This window comes from Notechis scutatus, chromosome 6 (genome assembly GCF_049901735.1).
Source record: "Notechis scutatus isolate UNSWTSFEM ecotype Mainland chromosome 6, rNotScu1.2, whole genome shotgun sequence".
NCBI lineage: Eukaryota > Metazoa > Chordata > Lepidosauria > Squamata > Elapidae > Notechis > Notechis scutatus.
Window position 1 is genome coordinate 31,402,271 of NC_142014.1, and position 21,820 is coordinate 31,424,090.

A 21,820-nucleotide genomic window follows, 5' to 3' on the forward strand; every position below is an offset into this window, starting at 1 on the left:
TCCAACTTTATTCTGAATCTGAAATTGTTGTTATTACTTCTGAGGATGAGGCTATCCAGGATAGTGTGTTGTTCTTTTCTTCTTCTGTTGTGCGTTTTATTCCTTGGAACACGTTGATAGCTTCTGTCTCCAGTTGTTCTATTTTTATTACAACAACGGTGTGTTGTTGTCCACATACCAGGTTCATAGTTTTGATTGTGGGAGTGTTCTAGTTTCTACCTGCTGCATTATGACCCTGAGGGCAGGGAGCCCATGGGTGTTCCTTGGATTTGTTGGCCTACCTGTCCATCAGACTGAAAAGAGGTAGTCCAGCAGCCTCACACTCCCTCGCTCTGATGACGTTACCTAGTTGGGTCGTGAAACATCTGTGAGAACAAGCAAGCTTGGGAAAGCAACAAGGACTCCAATTTCTGGATGCTGTTAGAAAATAGATTTTTGTTAAGCCAAAGTCAGCCAGTGCATTTCTCCGTTTGGCTTGGTGAGGTAAGAAGCAGTAGTTCGTAATCTAGAGAGAATGTGTGTGTGTTATTCTCTACAAGTTAATCTATCTACCATCTCTAGAAATGATTATGACTTTGTGAAAACTTTTCTTTTCCTTTTCCCATGGCCCTGGAACCACAAGTTTAAAAAAGGAGAGAGAGAGAGGGGGGGAGAGAGAGAGAGAGATCCCTCCAGTTATCCCAGCAAGATTTTTCCAAAATGATTTGCCCTTCTCTCCTTCCTAGGGCAGAAAGAGAGGGAGGGAGAGGGAGGGAGAAGGTCACCCAGCTGGCTTTGTGTCTAAACTAAGACTAGAACTCCCAGTCTCCCAGTTTCTCTCCTTCTGTCTTAACCACTACACCAAACCATATCGGCTGAATTCCTGGAAACTGGTTGCCAAACATCTCTGGGTTGTAAAGATTTTCTGGGTTAAGACTCAGGCAGCTTAAGGGATGAGTACAGAGATACTCTAAAAGATGGACAAGTTTAAAAAAGGGGGGGGGGGAGAGAGAGAGAGATGGTATATAAGTGACTAAAAATGAATCATTCAACCACTCTTTCTTAATTTCCTCTTTTCTTTTTTTCGAGCTACGGGGCAGGGGAGAAAAATACAAGCCCACAGAAAAGAGTGGAAAAATCTAGAATTGTAGCTTTCATGTTCTTCATGGCAATTCTTCACCCTCCAACCCAAAACGAGTGGAGGAACAAATATAAGAGTTGCATTCAGATGTGCTTGCAGTTTAACAAGAATGTTATAGTTCTGTTTCCTGAAAATGAAGATTATTTTTTTAAATGCTCTCCGGTTAGGGGTTATTATCATTTTTGATGTATTTATATACTAGTAATTAAGGGGTCTCAGATGAATATTAAGGACCATTGTCTGTTTTATTTCCACCCTGTTAGAGGGGATGGTTTTGAAGGTAAGAAATGATAACCAGTGGCAGATTTACCCTGATAAAAAGGTAACAAGAGGCAGGGCAAAAATCATTGCAGATTAAATGGTGGAAGGAATCAAGGATTCGGGTAAATGAAAATGTGGGTGAAGATGGGTGGATTGTATGTAAACCCCGGAAGAATTTTGCAACAAGAGCTGTGTAGTTTTATCTGGCAGGGAAATCATAGTCACTCACATTTAGAATCCTGCATCCAGTTTTGGCCATCATGTTATAAAACAGATGTTGAGATTCTAGAAAGAGTGGAGAGAAGAGCAACCAGGATGATTAGGGAACTGGAGGCTAAAACATATGATGAAAGGTTGCAGGAACTGGGCCTGGCTAGTCTAGGGAAGAGAAGGACCAGGGGAGACAGGAGACCGGTGGTCCAATATTTGAGGAGGGGCTGCCCCAGAGAGGAGGGGGTCAAGCTGTTGTTGTGGTTCACCAGCAGCAGGTGTGGACGGCTGAGGTCTCGGAGAGAGAGGTCTCAGATGAGGGGCCTGTGTGTGATGCAGGGATGGGGCCAGGACCATCAGGGAGTGGAATGCTGCCTTCGGAGGCTGGCAGCAGTGAGGAAGAGGCCCCCGAGGAGCCTGTGCCCAGTGTGTGTGTGCACAGGGCTGCTCAAAGGAAAGAGCAGCTGCAGCAGCACAGGTGATTCGGGAATAAGGCTGCAAGGTAATGGCCCCTCCTTCAAGAGATAAAAGCCAGCTGAGAAACCGGAGTTCTTTGCAGGAAGCAACGAAGTTTTTGCACTCAAGCCTTGTGGACATTCAGATTATCTTGGTTTGTGTTTGGAGACTCTTTGTGTTTGAATTATTTCTTGGCAACTTTATCTAGTGTTCTTGGCAGCCTTGCACCACCTTGGCAAGGCTCGTTCTTATCAGAGACAATAAGTTTGAAACAGCCTTTTAACCAGGAAGGAACGGGATTCATAAAGAAACATTAAAAAGTTGTGCTGTTACCTTTGTCTCGTGTTTGCTTCCTTGGAACAAGGTTTGGGTCAGAACAGCTGTTTTCCAAAGCACCTAAAGGCAAGACAAGGAATAATGGATGGAAACTCATCAAGGAGAGAAGCAACTTAGAATTAAGAAGAAACGTCTAACAGTGAGGACAATTAACCTGTGGAACAGTTTTCCTCCAGAAGTTGTAGGTGCTTCATCACTGGAGGTTTTTAAGAAGAGACTGGACAGCCACCTGTCTAAAATGGTATGCAGCCTCTTACCCAAGCAGGGGGTTGGACTAGATGACCTCCAAGGTCCCTTCCAGCTCTGTTGTTCTGTAATCTGTTAAATGGGAGGACACCAATATGAAGAATGTGCACAGCGACATCATGGTTGGATTCGGTGACATGGTGTGATTTACCATACAAATAGTCCTTGACTTACAACAGTTCCTTTTAGCGGCCATCCAAAGCCACAACCATACTGAAAAAAAGCGACTTATGACTGCTTTTCACACTTGTGACCATTGCAGCATCCCCGAGATCAAAATTCGGATGCTTGGCAACTGACTCACATTTACAACGGTGGCTGAGTCCCCGGGGGGGGGGGGTCATGTGGGATCCCCTTTTGCGACCTCCTGACCAGTGAAGTCAACGAAAAAACCAGATTCCCTTAACAACCGGGTTGCTAACTTAACACCTGCAGTGATTCACTTAACAACAGTGGCAAGAAAAGCTGTACAACTGGGCAAGACTCTCTTCATGAACGTCTCTGCTTAACAACAGAAATGCTGGGGCTCCATTGGGGTTCGTGAGTCGAGGGCAGCCTGTACTTTTATCACCGTCAAGATTTAACGACTGTAAAATATTAGACTGCAGAGATGGACAGGCTGACATTAAGACTGAATGAAAAAGAGGAATCGACATACTATACAGTCTGGGACGCCTGGTATGCATGGCTTAAGAATAAAAAGAAATTAAAGTTGTAATTAGGTAAAAGAATAAAAAGAAATTAAAGTTGTAATTAGGTAAAAGAATAGGAAATTATGCATAGAAATGTATATATCTACTGTGAAGAAAATAGAAATATATGGTGAAAATATATAAATTTGTAATAAGAATAAGGGAAAAATATGCAATGGTTGTCAGGGTTCTGGCAGTTACTCCAATTAAATCATGAGCTTTGAGCCACACTCCCAAAACTAAAGAGGATTTATTTGAAAATAACATTCTACCTCCAGCACTAATCTGAGTGCAGCCAACTCTGAGATACGTAATTCACTGTCATCCTTTATCCTGCTTTCCCCCCTACCCCTCTGGGTGTATCACCCAATGAAAAAACGTCCATAGCCAAGAGTCATCAATCATACTCTCCAATAAGATTTTTGCGGGGCAGAAGCTTCAGTCATCTAATCAGTCTTTGAAGAAAATATGAATGGAATGTACTTTTGATTCCACACTGCCACCTGCTCTTTGAAACTCCCCCCCTTCTTTCCCTTGTAAACTATAAAACGTGTACACAAAATGTTTTATGAGTTGACAATGGCAATGCAGTGTAACAAGAAAGTATGTATAGAAACATGATAAGGAGATGTAAACGATGCCTTGACATTGACACAATGATGTATATAATTTTATTTTAGGGTTTTAAAAACTTTTGAAAATTGAATAAAGTTTATTTTAAAAAAAAACAGACTTAACGACCATACATTTTCAAGGTTCAATGACGGTCATAAGGTGAGGATAACCTGTATTTGTTTCACAACGAGGCAAGTGAGGACATCAGAGGCAACGTTGGTGTTGCAACGCCACAAAATCTTTCATCCACATTTCCTTGGGGAAGAGAGTTAGAGCAACAGAGGTGGCGGTGTACTGATTGAATGTCGAGATCACAATTAATAATCACGATGGGGGAAAAACAAACAAACAAACTGTGAGAGATTTGCAATGTTGGTTTTGTTTCGCCCGAGATAGACAGCCCTCACCTTATTCCGGGTTGCAAGACTCACCACTGAGGAAGGCGGCTTGGAACAACACAATACGATAAACTTACAAAGGAATTGCAGGAGAAGGAAGAAAACGAATACCGTATGGAAGTGGTGGCTAACTTTTTGGGGGTCCCGTGCCAAAAATTGCACACACGCTCTCTCTTGTGCGCTCGCCAAAAACAATGCGCATGGGGGCCCCCACACCCTCTGTGCATGCAGGCGAGACACACACCCACACACTCACCCCAGGCGCCCTAAGCATCTCTCTTTATTCATTCTCTCATGTTCGTGTAGTGTATATTGGAGGTGGGAATCCTTTGAGAGCTGTATGCAATGAAATTTGATTTTAATGTATGCCGATTGGTTATTATTCTATTCTATTCTATTCTATTCTATTCTATTCTATTCTATTCTATTCTATTCTTATTCCTATTTCTATTTCTATTTCTATTTCTATTCCATTCCATTCCATTCCATTCCTTACAGTATTCTATTTTCTATTCTATTCTTCATTCCAATATCTATTCTATTCTATTCTGCTCTGTTCTGTTCAATTCTAATTCTAATTCTAATTCTAATTCTAATCTATATTCTCCATTCCATTTTATTCTGCATTCTCTTCCCTTCCCTTCTATTCTACATTATCTTCTCTTATTTTATAATTCTCTTATTCTATTCCATTCCATTCTATTCTATGCTATTCTGCATTCTATTCTATACGTCTATTCTCTTCTCTTCTACATTCTCTTCTCTATGTCTATTTTATCCTGCATTCTATTCTGTCCTATTCTATTCTATTTCCTTATTCTATTTATTCTATTCTATATTTCTCCATTCTCTCCTCTCCTGACATTTTGCTTCTTCAGCTCTGAAACGTCTTCAAAGAAAAAGCAGAAAGTCCAGTAATTTCTACTACTGACCCATTTAGGGTCTGCTTTTCCCACTGCGTAGCGAAACCATCCCCTTCCGAGAAATTCAGAGCAGTGAGTGGCTGCCCTCCTTTCTTCTGTCCCAAAATTAGATCTGGAGAACAACAGCTGAGATGGAAGACGTGAGCCTGAGGCATTGTAACAGTTTCCCGGAATCCACACCTCCTCCACCTATTAAACATTTACTAGAGGTTCAGGGCTGACTGACCTTGCCACAGTAGTTCATGGGATGTGACTAAGAGTTTATGCCCAATAACAAAACAAAGCAAAAAAAAAAACAAAGGCCAAGCCCAGCTTTGTGGTGTTGACATAACGGGAAATACAGTGAGAAGGAAAGAGAAAGAGAAAGAGAAAGAAGAAAGAAAGAAAAACAGCTTTAATTGTATACATCAAAGTGATCGATGGCTTTTGGGTTTTTTTAGGATCAACCATTAACAGTAAAGGAACAAATAGTCAAAAAAATATGTTGTCAACTTAGGAGCTGCCACAAAGAAGATGATCTCAGAAAAAAATGGTTAGAAATGGAGGGCCAAACAAATTAACCCAAAGCTCTCGCCTGGAAGACAGATAAACAGATTCTAATCATCACACGTTATGCAAAGAGCTAACTCTCTGGAGGAGACACCAGCGCTGAGAAAGATACCAGTAGATAATATTTGTAGCTCAGGGTGACCTGATGATGTAACCTAGTAAAACTTGGGTCATGAAATGTCTGCAAGGAAACAACCAAGTTCAGAGATTGCCAAGGACCATAGTCCTCCTCCTCCTCCTCCCTTCTAGCACTGATGATGTTACCTAGTTGGGTAAGGAAATGTCTGCAAGAAAACAGTCAAACTGAGAGTGCCAAGGACCCCGCCATAATCATTTCCAAGATTGCACAAACTGACTGGCTTTATTCTTCTTGGAACTGTGTTGGAATAAGGGGAAATTTGGACTAAACCTGCCTCGATCATGGTGAAGGTAACAGATAACAGATAATCAGAGTTGGAAGGGACCTTGAGGGTCATCTAGTCCAACCCCCTGCCCAAGTGGGAGACCCTACACCATTTCTGACAAATGGCAGTCCAGTCTCTTCTTGAAAGTCTCAAATGATGAAACTCCCACAACTTCCAAAGGTAACTTCTGTTCCATTGGTTGATTCTTCTCACTGTCAGACAATTTCTCCTTATATCCAGGTTGAATCTCTCCTTGATCAGTTTCCATCCATTGTTCCTTCTCTGGCCTACAGGTGCTTTACAAAATAGCTTGACCCCTTCTTCCCCGTGGCAGCCCCTCAAATATTGGAAGGCTTCCATCATGTCTCCCCTGGTCCTTCTCTTCACCAGACTAGCCATGTCCAGTTCCTGCAACTGTTCTTCCTATGTTTTAGCCTCCAGTCCCCTCATCATCCTCGTTGCTCTTCTCTGTACTTTTTCTACAGTCTCAACATCTTTTTTATAATGTGGTGACCAAAACTGGATGCTGTACTCTATCTGTGGCCTTACTAAGGCTTTATAGAGTGGTATTAGTACCTCCCTTGATCTGGATTGTATCCCTCTGTTAATGCAACTTAGGATTGCGTTGGCTTTTTTGGGTGCTGCTGCACACGGCTGGCTCCGATTTAGCTGGTTGTCCACTAAGACTCCAAGATCCTTCTCACAGTTACTGCTATTGAGCCTGGTTTCACCCAGTCTATATGTGTCCTTTTGGTTTTTCTTGCCTAAATGTAGGAGTTTACTTTTCTCTACGTTGAAGGTTTAATTTTCTTATCATTGTACGTGTTGTCCTGCCGTTCATTCCGCATGAAGCTACTGAAGATCGGGGGTGGCTGGGTGTAGGAGAGCCCTTATACATGTAGTCCTCGACTTACGATGGTTTGTTTAGTGACCATTCAAAGCGGCCACGGCACTGAGAAAAGGGACTTACAACCATTTTTTTTTCACACTTACAACCGTGGCAGCATCCCCCGTGGACACCCCAGATGAAAATTCAGATGCTTGGCAAATGGCTGCTATTTACGACGGTTGTGGTGTTATGTCATCCCTGTTTGAGACCTTCTGACAAGCAAAGTCAATGACAACAACACTTTAACAACTGTGTTACTAACTTAACAAAGGCAGAGATTCCCTCCACTCCTGGAGCAAGAAATTCAAATAGGGAGAAACTCACTTAATATCTTTTTTTTTTTTTTTTTGCTTTCAAGAAATGTTGGGCTATTGTGGCCCGCCAGTGGCCAGTGGAGCTGGGGGCAGACTCGGACAGTGAGGAGGTTGGGGAGGGACATGGCCCAGTCCTGGAGTCTGGGGGGAGGCTCTGATGAAGGCTCTGTTTCGGAGGCAGAGATGGGGCCAGGGCCATCCGACAGTTATCAGCTGCCTTTGGAGTCAGGCATCAGTGAGGCAGAAGAACAGCTGGAGTCTGTTCCCAGTGTGTGCATGCACAGAGCTGCCAGGAGAAGGGAACAGCTAAGGAACAAGGGCTGACTTGGGAGTAAAGGCTCAGGTGGACGGTGAATTGCCCCTCCCATAGGGAATAAAAGAGAAGTGAAAGGGGAGAGGGGTTTGCAGGAGACAATTAGTTCATTTAATTAGTATGAAGATCTGTTCATGACTCCTTGCCAAGCATTGTCTGCTACAGTGTGGTGTTTGGAAGCTATCAGTCTGGCAGCTCTCCAAGCCTGATAAAGGGTGGGATTCAAAATCTTTAACAACCAGTTCTGTGGCCATGGCTATGTGGGTGTGGCCATGTGACTGGGTGGGCGTGGCTTCTTCTTTTTTTTGCAGTACACACCCTCCCCCCGCCATTTTTTTTTTTTTTGCCTCCTGGGCCTCAGGGAAGCCTCCAAGGCAAAGCAGTAAGACAGCAAGGGGGATCCCAGCACAGCTGATCATTGGACCAGCTGATTGTCAGGAGGGGGAAAAAAGCTTTAAGGAGTGACTGGGCAGGGGAGAATGCAGTCAGTGATTTTGGGCATGCGCTTGATGTCGTGCATGCACGATAAATACTGACTGGGTGGGCAGAGAGGGGCGGGGCCAGCCATGGGCACGATTTGCCGGTTCTCCGAAATGAGTAGAATCATAACAACTGGTTCTATAGAACTGGTCTGAACCAGTAGAATCCCAGCCCTGGGCCAGGGCCATCCGACAGTTATCAGCTGCCTTCGGAGTCAGAGATCAGTGGGGAAGAAGAACAGCTGGAGGCTGTTCCCAGTGTGCACATGCACAGAGCTGCCAGGAGAAGGTAACAGTTGAGGAGCAAGGGTCGACTTGAGAGTAAGGGCTCAGGTGGTTGGCGAATGGCCATAGGGAATAAAGAGGAGCGAAAGGGGAGTGGGGTTTGCAGGAGACAATTAGTTCAGTTCATGAGGGTGAAGATCTGTTCCTGACTCCTTGCCAAGTATTGTCTGATACAGAATGGCATTTGGAAGATATCAGTCTGGTAGCTCTCCAAGCCTGATTAAGGTCTGTAATTGTGGAATCTCTTGAAAGACTGTCGGCAAGGACTCTGCTGGAGAGAAATTCCCTTGAACCAAAATAAAAGGGGTTTTATCGGGATGAGGAGTCGGCTTCATGATCTTGGGAAGGTCTAGGTCAGAACATGGGCTCAATTGTGGTCATGAGCCAAGGACTGCCTCTCAACAGTTCTCCTTTCCTGGATAATCTGAATGAGTGAAGGATAAGCTACCATCCGTCCTCTGATTTTAAGCCGTGGTTTGTTTGCTTTTCTCACCGAGAGAGCTGCTTGCTGGAGCAATAAGGAAAGTTAAGGCGTTGGTCTCCCCAGTAAACAAGAGGTTGCAGACACCAAGAGGCGATCAGTACTACAAAGCCAGCTATCTACTCCTCTCTTAACATCCTGCTCAGGGCTGGGCAGCCACTTGAAAGGCAGCGGTAGCGGAACTAAAGAGTAAGAAGTGTTATTGCTTGCAAATACTTTTACCCCAGTTCCTCTGCATGTTTATGGCACCGTGGATGGGCTGAGCAGTCGAGAGAGGAGTTGAATGTTTTGCACATTCAAAAGAGAGGAGGTGGTGGTTTCCCATCATGGGTCTCAGCCTGGTGTAAAAGTGGTTGTGATTAGAAGCCCGGAAGAATACGATGCCATTGTGGAATATTATCTAGGCTGGTACGTATAGTTGTCAACTTGCAAACCACAGTTGGACTTCTGCTCACTAAGACAGAATTCATTCTTAGCCAATGACAACATTTATTTATTTTATTTATTTATTTTGTCAAGCTTGTATTAGATTACAGGTATAAGTATAAACATGGTTATGAATACATGAAATTGATACAAATAAAAGGGAACATTAGGACAGGGACGGTAGGCAAGTTGGTGCGCTTATGCACGGCCCTTTACAGACCTCTTAGGAATGGGGGGGAGGTCAATAGCAGGCAGTCTTGAGGTTGAAGTTTTTATATATCGATATAGATAGACGGACAGACAGAGATTAGAATCAAAATCACATGAAGTATTATGACTGCTTTGTAAATCCTTTGTAAGGATGCAGCAGCATCCAGATTTGGTCCCCACGTTACAAAAAAGATGTTGACAGTTTGGAAAAAGTGCAAAGAAGAGCAACTTAAGAGGATTAAAGGCCTGGGGACTAATACATAGGAAGAACGATTGTAGGATTTGGGTATGGCCAGTCTAGAGAAAAGAAGGACTGGGGGGACAGGATAGCAGTCCTCCAGAATTTGAGGGGCTGCCCCAAAGAAGAGGGGGTCAAATTATTCTACAAAGCACCAGATGGAAGGAGAAGAAGCAACGGATGGAAACAAACCAAGGAGAGAAGCAACCTGGAATTAAAGAGAAACTTCCTAACAGTGACAAGAATAAACCAGTGGAACAACTTGCCACAAGAAGTTGTGGGTGCTCCAACATTTGTCTGAAATGCTGTAGGGTTTCCTGCTTGAGCAGGGGGTTGGACTAGAAGACCTCCAAAGTCCCTTCCTACTCCGTTATTCTGTTCCATTGAAGCCCCATGCAGCTGGGGCATGAAAGAAGTCGGAATCAGACAGAGTTCATCCCGTCTCTTTAATGCAAATCTGGTAATTACAGAATTTGGGAATTCTAACAAATTTTCCACCTCATTTGTAGGACAGTTAATTAAGGTGGAGTTTCTCTGAATGATTTGACTTGCTGCTTGCCAATTTTCTTGCTGCCTAGTTAGTCAACTTATTATTTTTTAAAAAGTTTTTATTATTTTTTATATACATTCCATTTCAATCATGCGTTGATTAGGTACATATTCTAATTGTTTAAGCGTTAATAATAATGTTCTTTCTTGTCAAATCTACCAATACAACATAACATTCCCATGTAAATAATAATATCAAATATATCTATTACATTAGTTTCTCTGATTACTTTATAAATATATTCAATCCCTTTCAATTTATTCTATTTTCTATTCATTGATAAAACAAATCCCATACCATATAATATTCAGAATCTTCTTTTTCTTTTATTTCTAGTGTCAATCTGTTCATTTCTGCACGTTCAAATATTTTTTCAATTATTTTTCCCTCTGTCGGTATCTTATCACCATTCCAATTCTGGGCAAATACAATTCTAGCTGCTGTTAAAACAACTTATGAGAGAAGCTGCCAACAGATTCATCCTGTTTCTTGATTGTTTATAGTTTCATTCCTCCTTTCCATTCCTTTCCCCGCCTCTTCCCAATCTCTCACAATTAGGCTTTTGATGTGGGTTGATAGTTGTAGCTGCTTAAATTAGTTGTTGTTGAAGCAATGTATTTATGGCTCCCTTACAAGATTTTAGTCATTTAGACTAATAGCATTTGTGTGCAATATTAGTCACCTGATGGGATGGTTGCCTGTTGGTGTTTAAGTGAATTGGTAAATGGAGGAATTAAATTTCTTGGCATTAAATTTCTTCTTTCTGTTTCTCTCTCTCCCTCTCTCTTTCTCTCCCCCACCCTCTCTCTGTCTTTGAATGAAGTTTGATCAAAGCTCAAGAGATCTTGATTCTTTTATGGAGCCAAGTGATGTTAAAGATTGCAGGATCCAATCTGGGTCAGTCATAGAGACCAGAGGTTTAGTCTTCTGGGTGTTCAGATTCGTGCTGAAGCCCATCCATAGGGAATTTCTCTGTAGGAGAACTTGTGTTTGGGTTACTCTGTGTGTCATGTTCCAATGAACGAGGGTGTACGTTTAATTTTGAAGCTACTAAGATTGTTGGCAGAGCAGGGACAAAAACAACCAAGGAAGCCAGGGATCCATCATGTTCTCAACTCAGTGGAAGGTTTAGGATGATCAGTTGTGTTCTCAACTCAATGGGAAAAGGTGTTGGGCACAGTAGATTCAGAGTGTTGAGAGAGGTACCATTAGCTTTGCTTGTGTAAGTTAGATGCCCCTGATGCATACCTTTGATGAACTAGTTGAGATGTTCTCCAATCAAATATTGAAATTTAGAGCATCAAGCGACTTGAGTGTAAAGTTGGGAACAACTGTGGAGCTCTTATGATAGTCTAGGAGACATTTTCTCTGAGATGTTCGTGCTGGTGAGAAATACAAGGAAGTTGGGAAGGCGAGCTCAAACGTACAATTTCACTCCAAGGCCTTCAGGTTGGACAAACAATGTGACTTCTTCCTCTTTGTGGCTTTCATGACATTGTAAGTTGTATGTCCATAGGGAGTGTCTCTGATCTTAAAACTAGATAGAGTACATTGAACTTGGTGGAGTTATTTGTTCGGGATAAATATTTGGATAGGTTTGTCTTCCCTGCTTTAAGAAAATTTCTGATGAGGTGTTCATTGGAATCGAATGAACACCTCATTCTTGTATGTTATACAGGTTGTCCTCAACTTACAACAGTTCATTTAGTGACTGAAGTTGCAACAGCACTGAAAAAAGGAACATGACTGTTTTTCACCCTTATGACCATTGTCGCATCCCTATGATCAAAATTCAGACTCTTGGCAACTGACTCGTAGTTAAGAGTCAGTTCTCTTCTCTTCTCTTCTTTATTCTCTATTATTTCCTTCTTTCTTATTCTATTTATTGTCCTGTCTGTCCTGTCCTATCCTGTTCTATTTTATTTTATTCTATTCCTATTCCCATTCCCATTCCATTCTATATCTTCTCTTCTTCTATTCCTTATTCTCTACTCTTCCCTTCATATTCTATTCTATTTCTTATTCTATTCATTGTTCTGTCCTGATCCTGTCCTGTCCTGCCCTGCCCTGCCCTGCCCTGCCCTGCCCTACCCTGCCCTGCCCTGCCCTGCCCTATCCTATCCTATCCTATCCTATCCTATCCTCCTATGCAGCTAAAAAAAAATTTCTTTCTGAAAGAAGCCAAATTCACGCTTCGCTGGTTCCACAACAAAGCCTAACGTGTAATTCAACCACCCTCTAGAGGCCCATTTGAGAATAAGAATTTCTTTCAAAGAAATCTCCAAAAGAAAGCAATCTGGCACATGGTACAGGATAATGATAAAAACAAGGACAAATAGGCTGAAAAACAGCTTCTATCCCAGGACAGTAACTCTACTGAATTATACTGTATAGTGCAGTGTCGGTGCAGTGTCGGAGGGTTTTCAATTCAATGTGTGGAGTGTGAAGGATGTGTGTTTGTGTTTATTTTCATGGTCATGATGTGCACTGAAGATGGAGTTTGATTTCGTTGTACGAGGTGCAATGACAATAAAGGAAAGTAAACTTACATTTTAAAAGCCATTTTTTTCTACTTGGGCATCCCAAGGCTGTTACAAACCACAGGAAAAAAGGAATAAATAAATAAAACAATGCCAAAAAAAAAAAAAACCCTGGAAAAACAGATCCAAAATTGAGCTAGGCGTTCTGGTAAACACAGTTAAAGGTAAAGGTAAAGGTTCCCCTTGCACATACTAGTGCTACTCGCTTCCAACTCTAGGGGGCTCTGCTCATCTCCGTTACAAAGCCGAACAGCGCTGTCCGAAGACGTCTCCGTGGTCATGTGGCTGCCAGGACTAAACGCCTTCGAAGGCACATGGAACGCTGTTCCCTTCCCACCAAAGGGGTCCCTATTTTTCTACTTGCATTTTCTTACCTGCTTTTGAACTGCTAGGTTGGCAGAAGCTACTGGAACCAAGAACGGGAGCTCACTCCGTTATGTAGCGCTGGGGATTTGAACCGCCGACCTGCCGATCTTTCTGATCGACAAGCTCAGCGTCTTAGCCATTGAGCCACCTTGTAAAGAGTTACAAGCAGCCCAATAATTTTCACAGGTGTTTCCAGCGTCCAGATAAACAAGGTTTATCATGCTGACACCTATGGCCTGAAAAATGGAGGAAGGGATACTTCAGGCTTTGCCAGATTTTGAAATTGAGGACAGAGGCCACCTGGAAATGGACAAAATGTTCAAGGGAAAACAAAAATCCAGGAAAGCAACTGTAGACTGTCTTGTAAATAGGAATGAGGAGCTTGAAGGGAGGATCAAAATACCAGCCTCAATACCAAATTGAATCCCGAGGCAGCCTGGCTGTGTGTGACAGAACCAAAGGATCCACAAATTGTGGCTTTTTTAAATGATCTGCAATATTTAATGATTTCCTCGAGAGATCTGAGAGGGCTTGGGTGAGTGGACCTTTGGGCTAGGCAATTGCTCTTGTAAAAGCCATTGTAAAGAATTTGCTTCTCCCTTTTTGTGTGCGTAACAAGAGACAATACAGGAAATTCCTGGCAGAAACGTAGAAGCCCAAAATATCGTGAAGGAGAAAACAACAGCAACAAAATCCAGAGATGGCTTTCCTTTGGAACGGGGTGGTGAGTGAGATCTCCATGTGAGAGAGATTTTAATTGTTCTTTTTTTAAAAAATGATTTATTTTTTCACATTTCAAAAACTTCTTTTTTTAGTGAACAGCATGATTCCAGGTTTTCACATTTCCATACAAACATGACCTTGATTACATATTCATCTTTCACATTTAGTTTCGTATCTTATCATCACTTTACATATTTTCTATTCATTTTCTCAAGTATTTTCTTCAAACTCATTTTATATATTTTCAATTCATTTCTGAACCTATTTCTTTTAGCTTTAGATCATTCTCATATCTTCACGTTCATTGTGTTTTATACTTTTATCTGTCAAGTTTGCAATTTCATCACATATTCTTAGTTCATCATTTCCAAAACTCCATCTCAATTCAAACATTTCAAAAAAGTTTTCCCCACAATCACCAATTAGTGTGTGCCACACCAGATTTTAATTGTTCTGAAATCCCTTTACTGTGTCCCAGAGGTTGAAAAAAATTGATCTGATTTTAATTCACATTCCAAAAGAAGAAAAGGTAAGTTCTCCTACAGGTCAAACTCAAGTGTCAAGATTCTGGGGATTTGGAGAGCCACATCTGTGTAGTTTTTTGGCAGCACTTTTAGGAGAGAGTATGGAGAGGACGCGGTGGCTTAGTGGCTAAGACGCTGAGCTTGTTGATCAGAAAGGTCGGCAGTTTGGCAGTTCGAATTCCCAGCGCCGCGTAACAGAGTGAGCTCCCGTTGTCACAGCTTCTGCTAACCTAGCAGTTCGAAAGCATGTAAAAAATGCAAGTAGAAAAATAGGGACCCCTTTGGTGGGAAGGGAACAGTGTTCCATGCACCTTCGAAAGCTTTTAGTCATGCCAGCCACATGACCACGGAGACGTCTTCGGACAGTGCTGGCTCTTCGGCTTTGAAACAGAGATGAGCAGCGCCCCCTAGAGCCGAAAATGACTAGCAGGTTTGTGCGAGGGGAACCTTTAACCTTATAGGAGAGATTAGTAATGACCTTTTTCCAAGGGTCTTTTTTTAATGTTTCATTCCTGTTCATAGCTTTGGGCTTTTTCTGGTGTTTTCAAGTTTCAATAAGAAACTTGAGAATGAAATATTTATTGATACTTTACTGAAGTCCATTTCAAATCAAGGCGAAAATGATATCTTAGCATAGGGTACAATTTGAACTACAACTACAAATCAATCTCTTACAGGTGAGCTTAGAATCAGGTTACTTTACCTGCCATTGAAACATTTATTGATACTTTATTGGAATCCATTTCCATTTAAATGCTTTGATGATCAGATCATTAGGATAGGGATAACTTTATCTGCCATTGATATTTTATTGCAAGGGTCTTCCAACTTGGCAAGTTTAAGACTTTGTGGACTTCAACTCCCAGAATTCTTGAGCTTAACATGACTGGAGGAGGAATTCTGGGAGTTGAAGTCCACAAGTCTTAAAAGCTGTCAAGTTTGACAATCCCTGATCTAATCTATCATCCATCCATCCATCCATCCATCTATTGTTCTATCTAATCTATATATCTAATCTATCTATCATGCATCTATCTATTGGTCTAATTTATCATATATCCATCCATCCATTGTTCTAATCTATATATCTAATCTATCATCCATCTATCTAATCTATCATTCATCTATCTCATCTCATCTCTCTCTCTCTCTCTCACACACACATATCTATCTATTTATCTAATCCAAGGGTCTTCAAACTTGACAGCTTTTAAGACTTTGTGGACTTCAACTCCCAGAATTCCTGAGCCAACATGACTGGAGGAGGAATTCTGGGAGTTGAAGTCCACAAGTCTTGAAGCTGTCAAGTTTGAAGACCCTCTGTTTTATAGGAATCCATTTTGGTCCCTTTCCTTTCTTGGATAATCGGGGTTCTTTCTTTCCCTGAATGTGTACACAGACCGGGATCATAAGAGAGGTACAACACGTTTTCCAGAATAAAGACCTCCCAAAGCCTGGAGATATGATCCAATTCCAGATGCCTTTTTTTCAGCATTGGGGTATCTACGTAGGCGAGGACGAAGTTGTACATTTCAGCTGGCCACGTAAGAGAAAAGTATTTGATGATCTATTTCCTACAGAAATGTCCTACTTTTCCCTCTGGAAACTCAAGGTGGGCTACATGGCAGGCTTTAAGGCAGGTTCACCTGAGAAACCACATCTGTTTATGGCCCACCGGCAGCTGACAGAATTGGCAGCAGAGTCGGACAGTAGCGAGGAGATTGGGGAGGAACCTGGGCCAGTCCTGGAGGCTGAGGAAGGCTCGGATGAGGGCTCTGCATTGGAGGCAGAGATGGGGCCAGGGCAGGCTGGCAGGCTGGCAGTCAGCAGCTGCCTTTGGGTTTGGACAGCAGTGAGGTGGAGGAGCTTCTGGAGCCGGTTCCCAGCCTGCGCATGCACAGAGCTAGCAGAAGATAAGAACAATTGAGAAAGCAGGGTCAACTCAGCATCCTTATCTCGCATGCACGCCATCCAACTTTCCTGCATTGTGCCTTTGCCTAATTTTTGCTAAGTTGCTATTTTCCCTTTCCCCCCGACAATCAGCTGTTCTGACTACCAGCTGTGCCACGCGGATTTCTTGCTTTCTAGCTAATTAAATTGCTGCTAAATTTGCCCAGGAAGCTTCCCTGAGGCCCAGTGAGGAGTGGTATTCAGAGGGTTGAGGTGGGGGGACAAGTGGCCTGAGAGCAGAGCTGAACCTTCCTTAGGACTGAAGCTTCGATTTTTCAGTGCAGACTTAGGCAGCAGATTGCAGAAAGGTAGATCTGTGAGTGAGTCTGTGATTCTGCAAGCAACTCAATCTGCCTGCCTGCTTTGCCTGCTTTTGGGTAAAAGTTGCTCTCTTTTTTAATAAAAAAAATTCAATATTTACATACAAGCCACGCCTAGCCAGTCATGTGACTACCAAGCCACGCCCAGTCAGTAAGCCATGCCCACCCAGTCACATGACCACCAAGCCACACCCACAAATTAGGATATGGCCACAGAAACAGTTATTAAAAAATTTGAATCCCACCCCTGGGACATAAAAGAGGAGTGAAGGGGACATGAGCTTTCGCGGGAAGCAATTAATTCATCTGGTCGATCCAAGCTTTGAAAAGTTTTGTTTGACTCTGTGTCGAGTTTGGCCTTGCTCTGCGTTTGGCAATTCATTCTCTGGCCGCATTCCAAGTGCGATAATGTGGGTGTTTATCAGCATTCCCCTGAAAGACTGTTTGCCAAGCCTTGCAGGTGTGAATGAACGTAATTCACAGCTGTGGGAAATAAAAGAGGTTTTGCCAGACCCAAGATTGTGTTTTATGCTTTCTAAGGAAGCCTAGGTCAGAACATCTAAGGTATGTTGACCTGAAAATAAAGTGACCAGCCCAAATAAGTTTCCTGAGTTTTGAGGTCCGTCGCTATTTCCCAGGGCTTAATCACTGCGACATCTCCATTATTTTGTAGATTGAAAAAAATAGTCAACATTTTCAAAGGATGAAGGTCCCTCCAAACATTGGAAAGAAATATGAAACCTCCTGAAACATTCAGGGGTGGGGAAATCTCTCAAGATCGGAACAATCCAGCATTCTTAGACTGGATCTCATGAGATCTAATAGAAGAACAGGGCAGCGTTGTGTGACATTGGATGATCTGGTGTATTTGGGACCAATTCTTTTTTTTAATTTGAAAAAAATAATGTGGGATGTGTTCCTGGGGAGGGCATACTGCCAAGCTGAATTTTCAGTGTAATCAGCCAAAGAACATTCTTTTTCAGTAGTCCTTGACTTATGACCACAACGGAGATCACCATTTCTGTCGTTAAGCGAGGCATTTGTTCAGTGAGCTTTGGGCCATTTTACAACCTTTTCTGGCCACGTTTGTTAAGCGAATCACTGCCATTGATAAGCTAGTAACCTTGTTGTTAAGCGAATCAGGCTCCCCTGTTGAATTTGCTTCTCAGGAGGTCCCGAATGAGGATCAAGTGACTCTGGGGCACTGCGACCGTCATAAGTATGAACCAATTGCCAAGCCTCTGAATTTTGATCACAGGATCATAGAGGGTCATATTTAAACTTTGAAAAACGATTGTAAGTCCCTTTTTTTGGGTGCCGTTGTAACTTTGAACGGTCACTAAATGAACTGTTGTAAGTCGAGGACTGCCTGGACTGGCCATATGTGACACTTGACCAAAGTTTACTTGAGCAGAATTATCCACCCTTATTAAGAACAGGAGGAATTACAATTACAGTACCGCTGTGTAGGAAGAGGTCTGCTCCTAAAGTTAGTTTGGAATTAGTCCTCCACTTACAACCACAAATGTTGCTATGCAAGACAGTTGTTACGTGAGTTCCCCCCCCCTATTTTTCCTGACCTTTCTTGCCACAGTTGTTAAGTGAATAAACCACCATTGTTAAGTTAGTATCACGGTTGTTAAGTAAATCTGGCTTTAGGGGTGGGATTCTACTGGTTCGGAACGGTTTGTACGAACCCTTGCTCCAAAAATCAGCTGTCTCAGAACCGATTTGCAGCGACGAGCATGTGAGCCCGTCTGCCCCCCTCCTCTTTCCTGTCCTTTACTTCGTTAGAACAGTAGTTGAAAACCAGTGGGCCGGGGACCACTGGTGGTCTGTGAGAAAATTTTGGTGGTCCGCAGTGAAATGTCACCCCCAAAGCAATTAATCCAGGCTGCGCGGGAACACAAGGCTGTGCCACCCACATGGCCCGCGGGAACACAAGGCTTATATTGCTTGCATTGCAAACAACACAAGGTAGTGAGGGGAGGGGGGGAAAGGGAGGAGGGGAGAACTTGCCCCACTCACCCAATGTGCCTGGCCACCGAGCTGCTTCTTTCCGCTTCTTTCTTCTTCTGCTTTTGGCTGCACACAAGGAAAGCAGCCAAAGTCTTTCTTTCCCTCCCCCAAACTCCGCCAGTAATGAGTCTTTGGGAACCTGCAAGGCCTCCTGCTCTAAGAGGCTCCAAAGACTCATTTCTGGCAGAGTTTGAGGGAGAGAAACAAAGACTTCTGCTGCTTCTGCTGCTTTCCTTGCATGAAGCCAAAAGTCTCTCTCTCTCCCGCTGAGAACGGAGCTGGAGACGGTATCCTGCGATCCCAAATAAAGAACAATTGATCGGGAGGAAAACAGGGTGGGGAATTTTCCTGCAGACTTTTTTTGGGATTTTCCCAGGGTGGTCCCTGAGGTCCAAAAGGTTGGCGACTCCTGGTTTAGAGCACAGCTGATTCATGCGGCAGAGCGGTTAGCCGTGCCTCAGCTATTTTCTTCACAGGGACTGTTTGAAATGAAGAGTGCGTTCACAGAGCACGCGATCACCGAACCAGTTGTTATACCAGTAGAATCCCACTCCTGTCTGGCTCCCTCATTGACTTTGTCAGAAGGCTGCACATGGGGTTCGCATGACCCATGGACATTGCAACCGTCATAAATGCAAGTTAAGTCACCAAGCATCTGGATTTGGATTGCATGACCAGGGGGATACTCATGTCGCTAAGTGTGAAAACTGCTCATAAGCCATTTTTTTCAGCGCAGTTGTAGCTTCGGTCACTAAACAAATGGTTGTAAGTCAAGGACTTCCTGTACACTTGGGTCTCCGATGTAGGGATGGGAACAAAATCATTTCTGAAGGCCATCAACGCAACTTCTCTTTTTCCAGCTGTGGAATGGACTAAGTACAAGGTCCGAAAAGAAAAAATCAAGGATGTCCAGGGAGTTCTGAAATACGCCGTGTGGAACAAATTTGATCAGAAATATCCCCCCTTGGATCCTGCTTGTGTGGTGAAAAGAGCTCGGCACATGGAGAACAAGGTCCTCAGATACGACGCTCGCAACGCAAACTGTGAACACTTCGCCACCTTGATGAGATACGACAAGGCAATCTCTGATCAGGTAAGGCCCACAAATCGATCTTTCATGTTTTGGACCTCTTCTCCTCACGAAACACAAGAATAAATCAGTAGAGTTGCAGGCCCTCTTGGGGTCTTTGGCTTCCAATCTGGATTATTTATAGCTTTTGAAGGAATTCACGACTCCAACTCGGTGGCATCGGATTTTGGCTGATTAAATAAAGATTTTTAAAAAAACAAAAACCCTAAGGACCTTTTTCAGGAGGCAACTGGACTTCCTTGGTTTTTCTTTTGAAGACGTTTCGCTTCTCATTCAAGAAGCTTCTTCAGCTCTTCTTCTCTCTTCTTCTCAGAACTGAAGAAGCTTCTTGAATGAGAAGCAAAACATCTTCAAAGAAAAAAGAAGAAAGGCCAGTTGACTCCTGAAAAAACACCTTTGGGACAACCAGGACCTGGAGGGCAGAGAATCTCTACAGACTTTCTAAGGACATATTCTAATAAGTGCTAGGATAGATCGCAAGAAAATCTGAAAGTCTCAGCATCCCAGGAAAACAACCCCATAGTGTCCATGTCCATGAAGTCTTCCGAAGTTGAGATGAGCTTGAAGGCGTTTTGATGTGATCCATAGCTGGATTTACAGCCAGGTCCTGTAAATTTTCCTTCTTGTTCCTATGGATGTTTTTAAGCGGCTTCTACCAATGTGTTCTTCTCCAGGTGTGCTGGTGCAACTCCCATCATCCTCAGCAAAAAGCACTGGTGGTGAACATTTTTGGGCTCCTGTGCCAAAAATTGTGTGCACGCTTGCACATTCACGCTCGTGTGCCAGCACCCAGAAGGCAGTGCGCCCCCACGCCCCCTATGCATGTGCCTGCAATCCCCACCCACCCACCCACTGCCCCCTTACCTGCACTGCGCCTCACAGCTGATTTTCGGCTGGTTTAAGGCCTTTTTCGGCGTCCCAGAGGCTTGAGGAAGGCTTCTGCAGGCTTCTGTTTTCAGGCTGAAAACTAGCCCCGTTTCGTCCCTTCCGGTATTTTCGGAAAACCAGGAAGTGACAAAACGGGGCTAGTTTTCGGCTTACAAAACCTGCAGAAGCCTTCCTAAGCCTTTGGGAGGCTGAAAAAGGCCTCAAACCAGCCGAAAATTAGCTGTGAGGCGCGCGCATGTGCAGTGAGGTAAGTTTGCCTGCAGCTCGCATGCCGGCACAAATGGCTCTGCGTGCCACCTGTGGCACGCGTGCCATAGGTTTGCCATCACGGGCCTAGAGTAAATTCCAAGAGGACACCAAGTTGAGAGATGATCCAGAGGCTTCCCTCGAGTCTCTGGGAGGGCAAAAACAGCCTCCCATGGGCTCCGGAGGTCGCCCGGAGGCCAGAAATGGGTCCATTTCCAGCCTTCTGGAGCCTTCGGGAGGCCCGTTTTTTGCCCTCCCTGAGGGACCTGTACTTACCTGGCATCCAAAATGGGCCATGTGGGGATTCCTGGGAAGCGAACTAGCTATTAAAAATGATAAAATTAGATACCGGTTCGCCTGAACTGGGGAGAACCGGTAGCATCCCACCCTGGTCATGACAATCAAAATTGTTATTAGCCAGGATTGGAGGGGAAGGGATTAAAAGTGACTGCTCATTGCATGTTTAGAACTAATGTTTCGACCGAATATGCCCGATGCCTGACAAATTTCTCTCTCTTTTTCTTTTAAAGGCAGGAAGATTTAACTATACTGTAGATCGGGATTTCGAGGAGGAGATCCGAAGCTACCTAGATGAGGTTGACTGTGGGAGTGGTGAACCTCTCCAGAGGAAGACTCCTTGAGCCTCACTCATGGGGATCAAATCTTGCTTACCTCACTCAAAAGTATATCTTCTACGCTTTGACAAAAATAGGAGGGAATTTGATTTATTTCATCTTAATTTAAATCATTATACTTGTA

At 43.3% G+C, this 21,820-nt stretch overlaps 1 protein-coding gene across 1 annotated transcript; it reads left to right on the plus strand.

Moving 5' to 3' along the window:
* Positions 1-15,838: 15,838 nt before the first annotated feature.
* LOC113412325 (phospholipase A and acyltransferase 3-like) lies at positions 15,839-21,820 on the plus strand. Its single transcript, XM_026667868.2, has 3 exons — positions 15,839-16,092; positions 19,698-19,930; positions 21,592-21,820. The coding sequence occupies exons 1-3, from the start codon at positions 15,936-15,938 to the stop codon at positions 21,700-21,702; spliced, it is 501 nt and encodes a 166-aa protein (XP_026523653.2). The 5' UTR covers positions 15,839-15,935; the 3' UTR covers positions 21,703-21,820.

Coding starts and splice junctions, on each gene's coding strand:
- LOC113412325 (XM_026667868.2), top strand. CDS start 15,936: ATGTGTACACAGACCGGGATCATAAGAGAGGTACAACACGTTTTCCAG. Junction 16,093..19,697: donor TGTACATTTCAGCTGGCCAC/GTAAGAGAAAAG, acceptor CTCTTTTTCCAG/CTGTGGAATGGACTAAGTAC. Junction 19,931..21,591: donor ACAAGGCAATCTCTGATCAG/GTAAGGCCCACA, acceptor TTTCTTTTAAAG/GCAGGAAGATTTAACTATAC.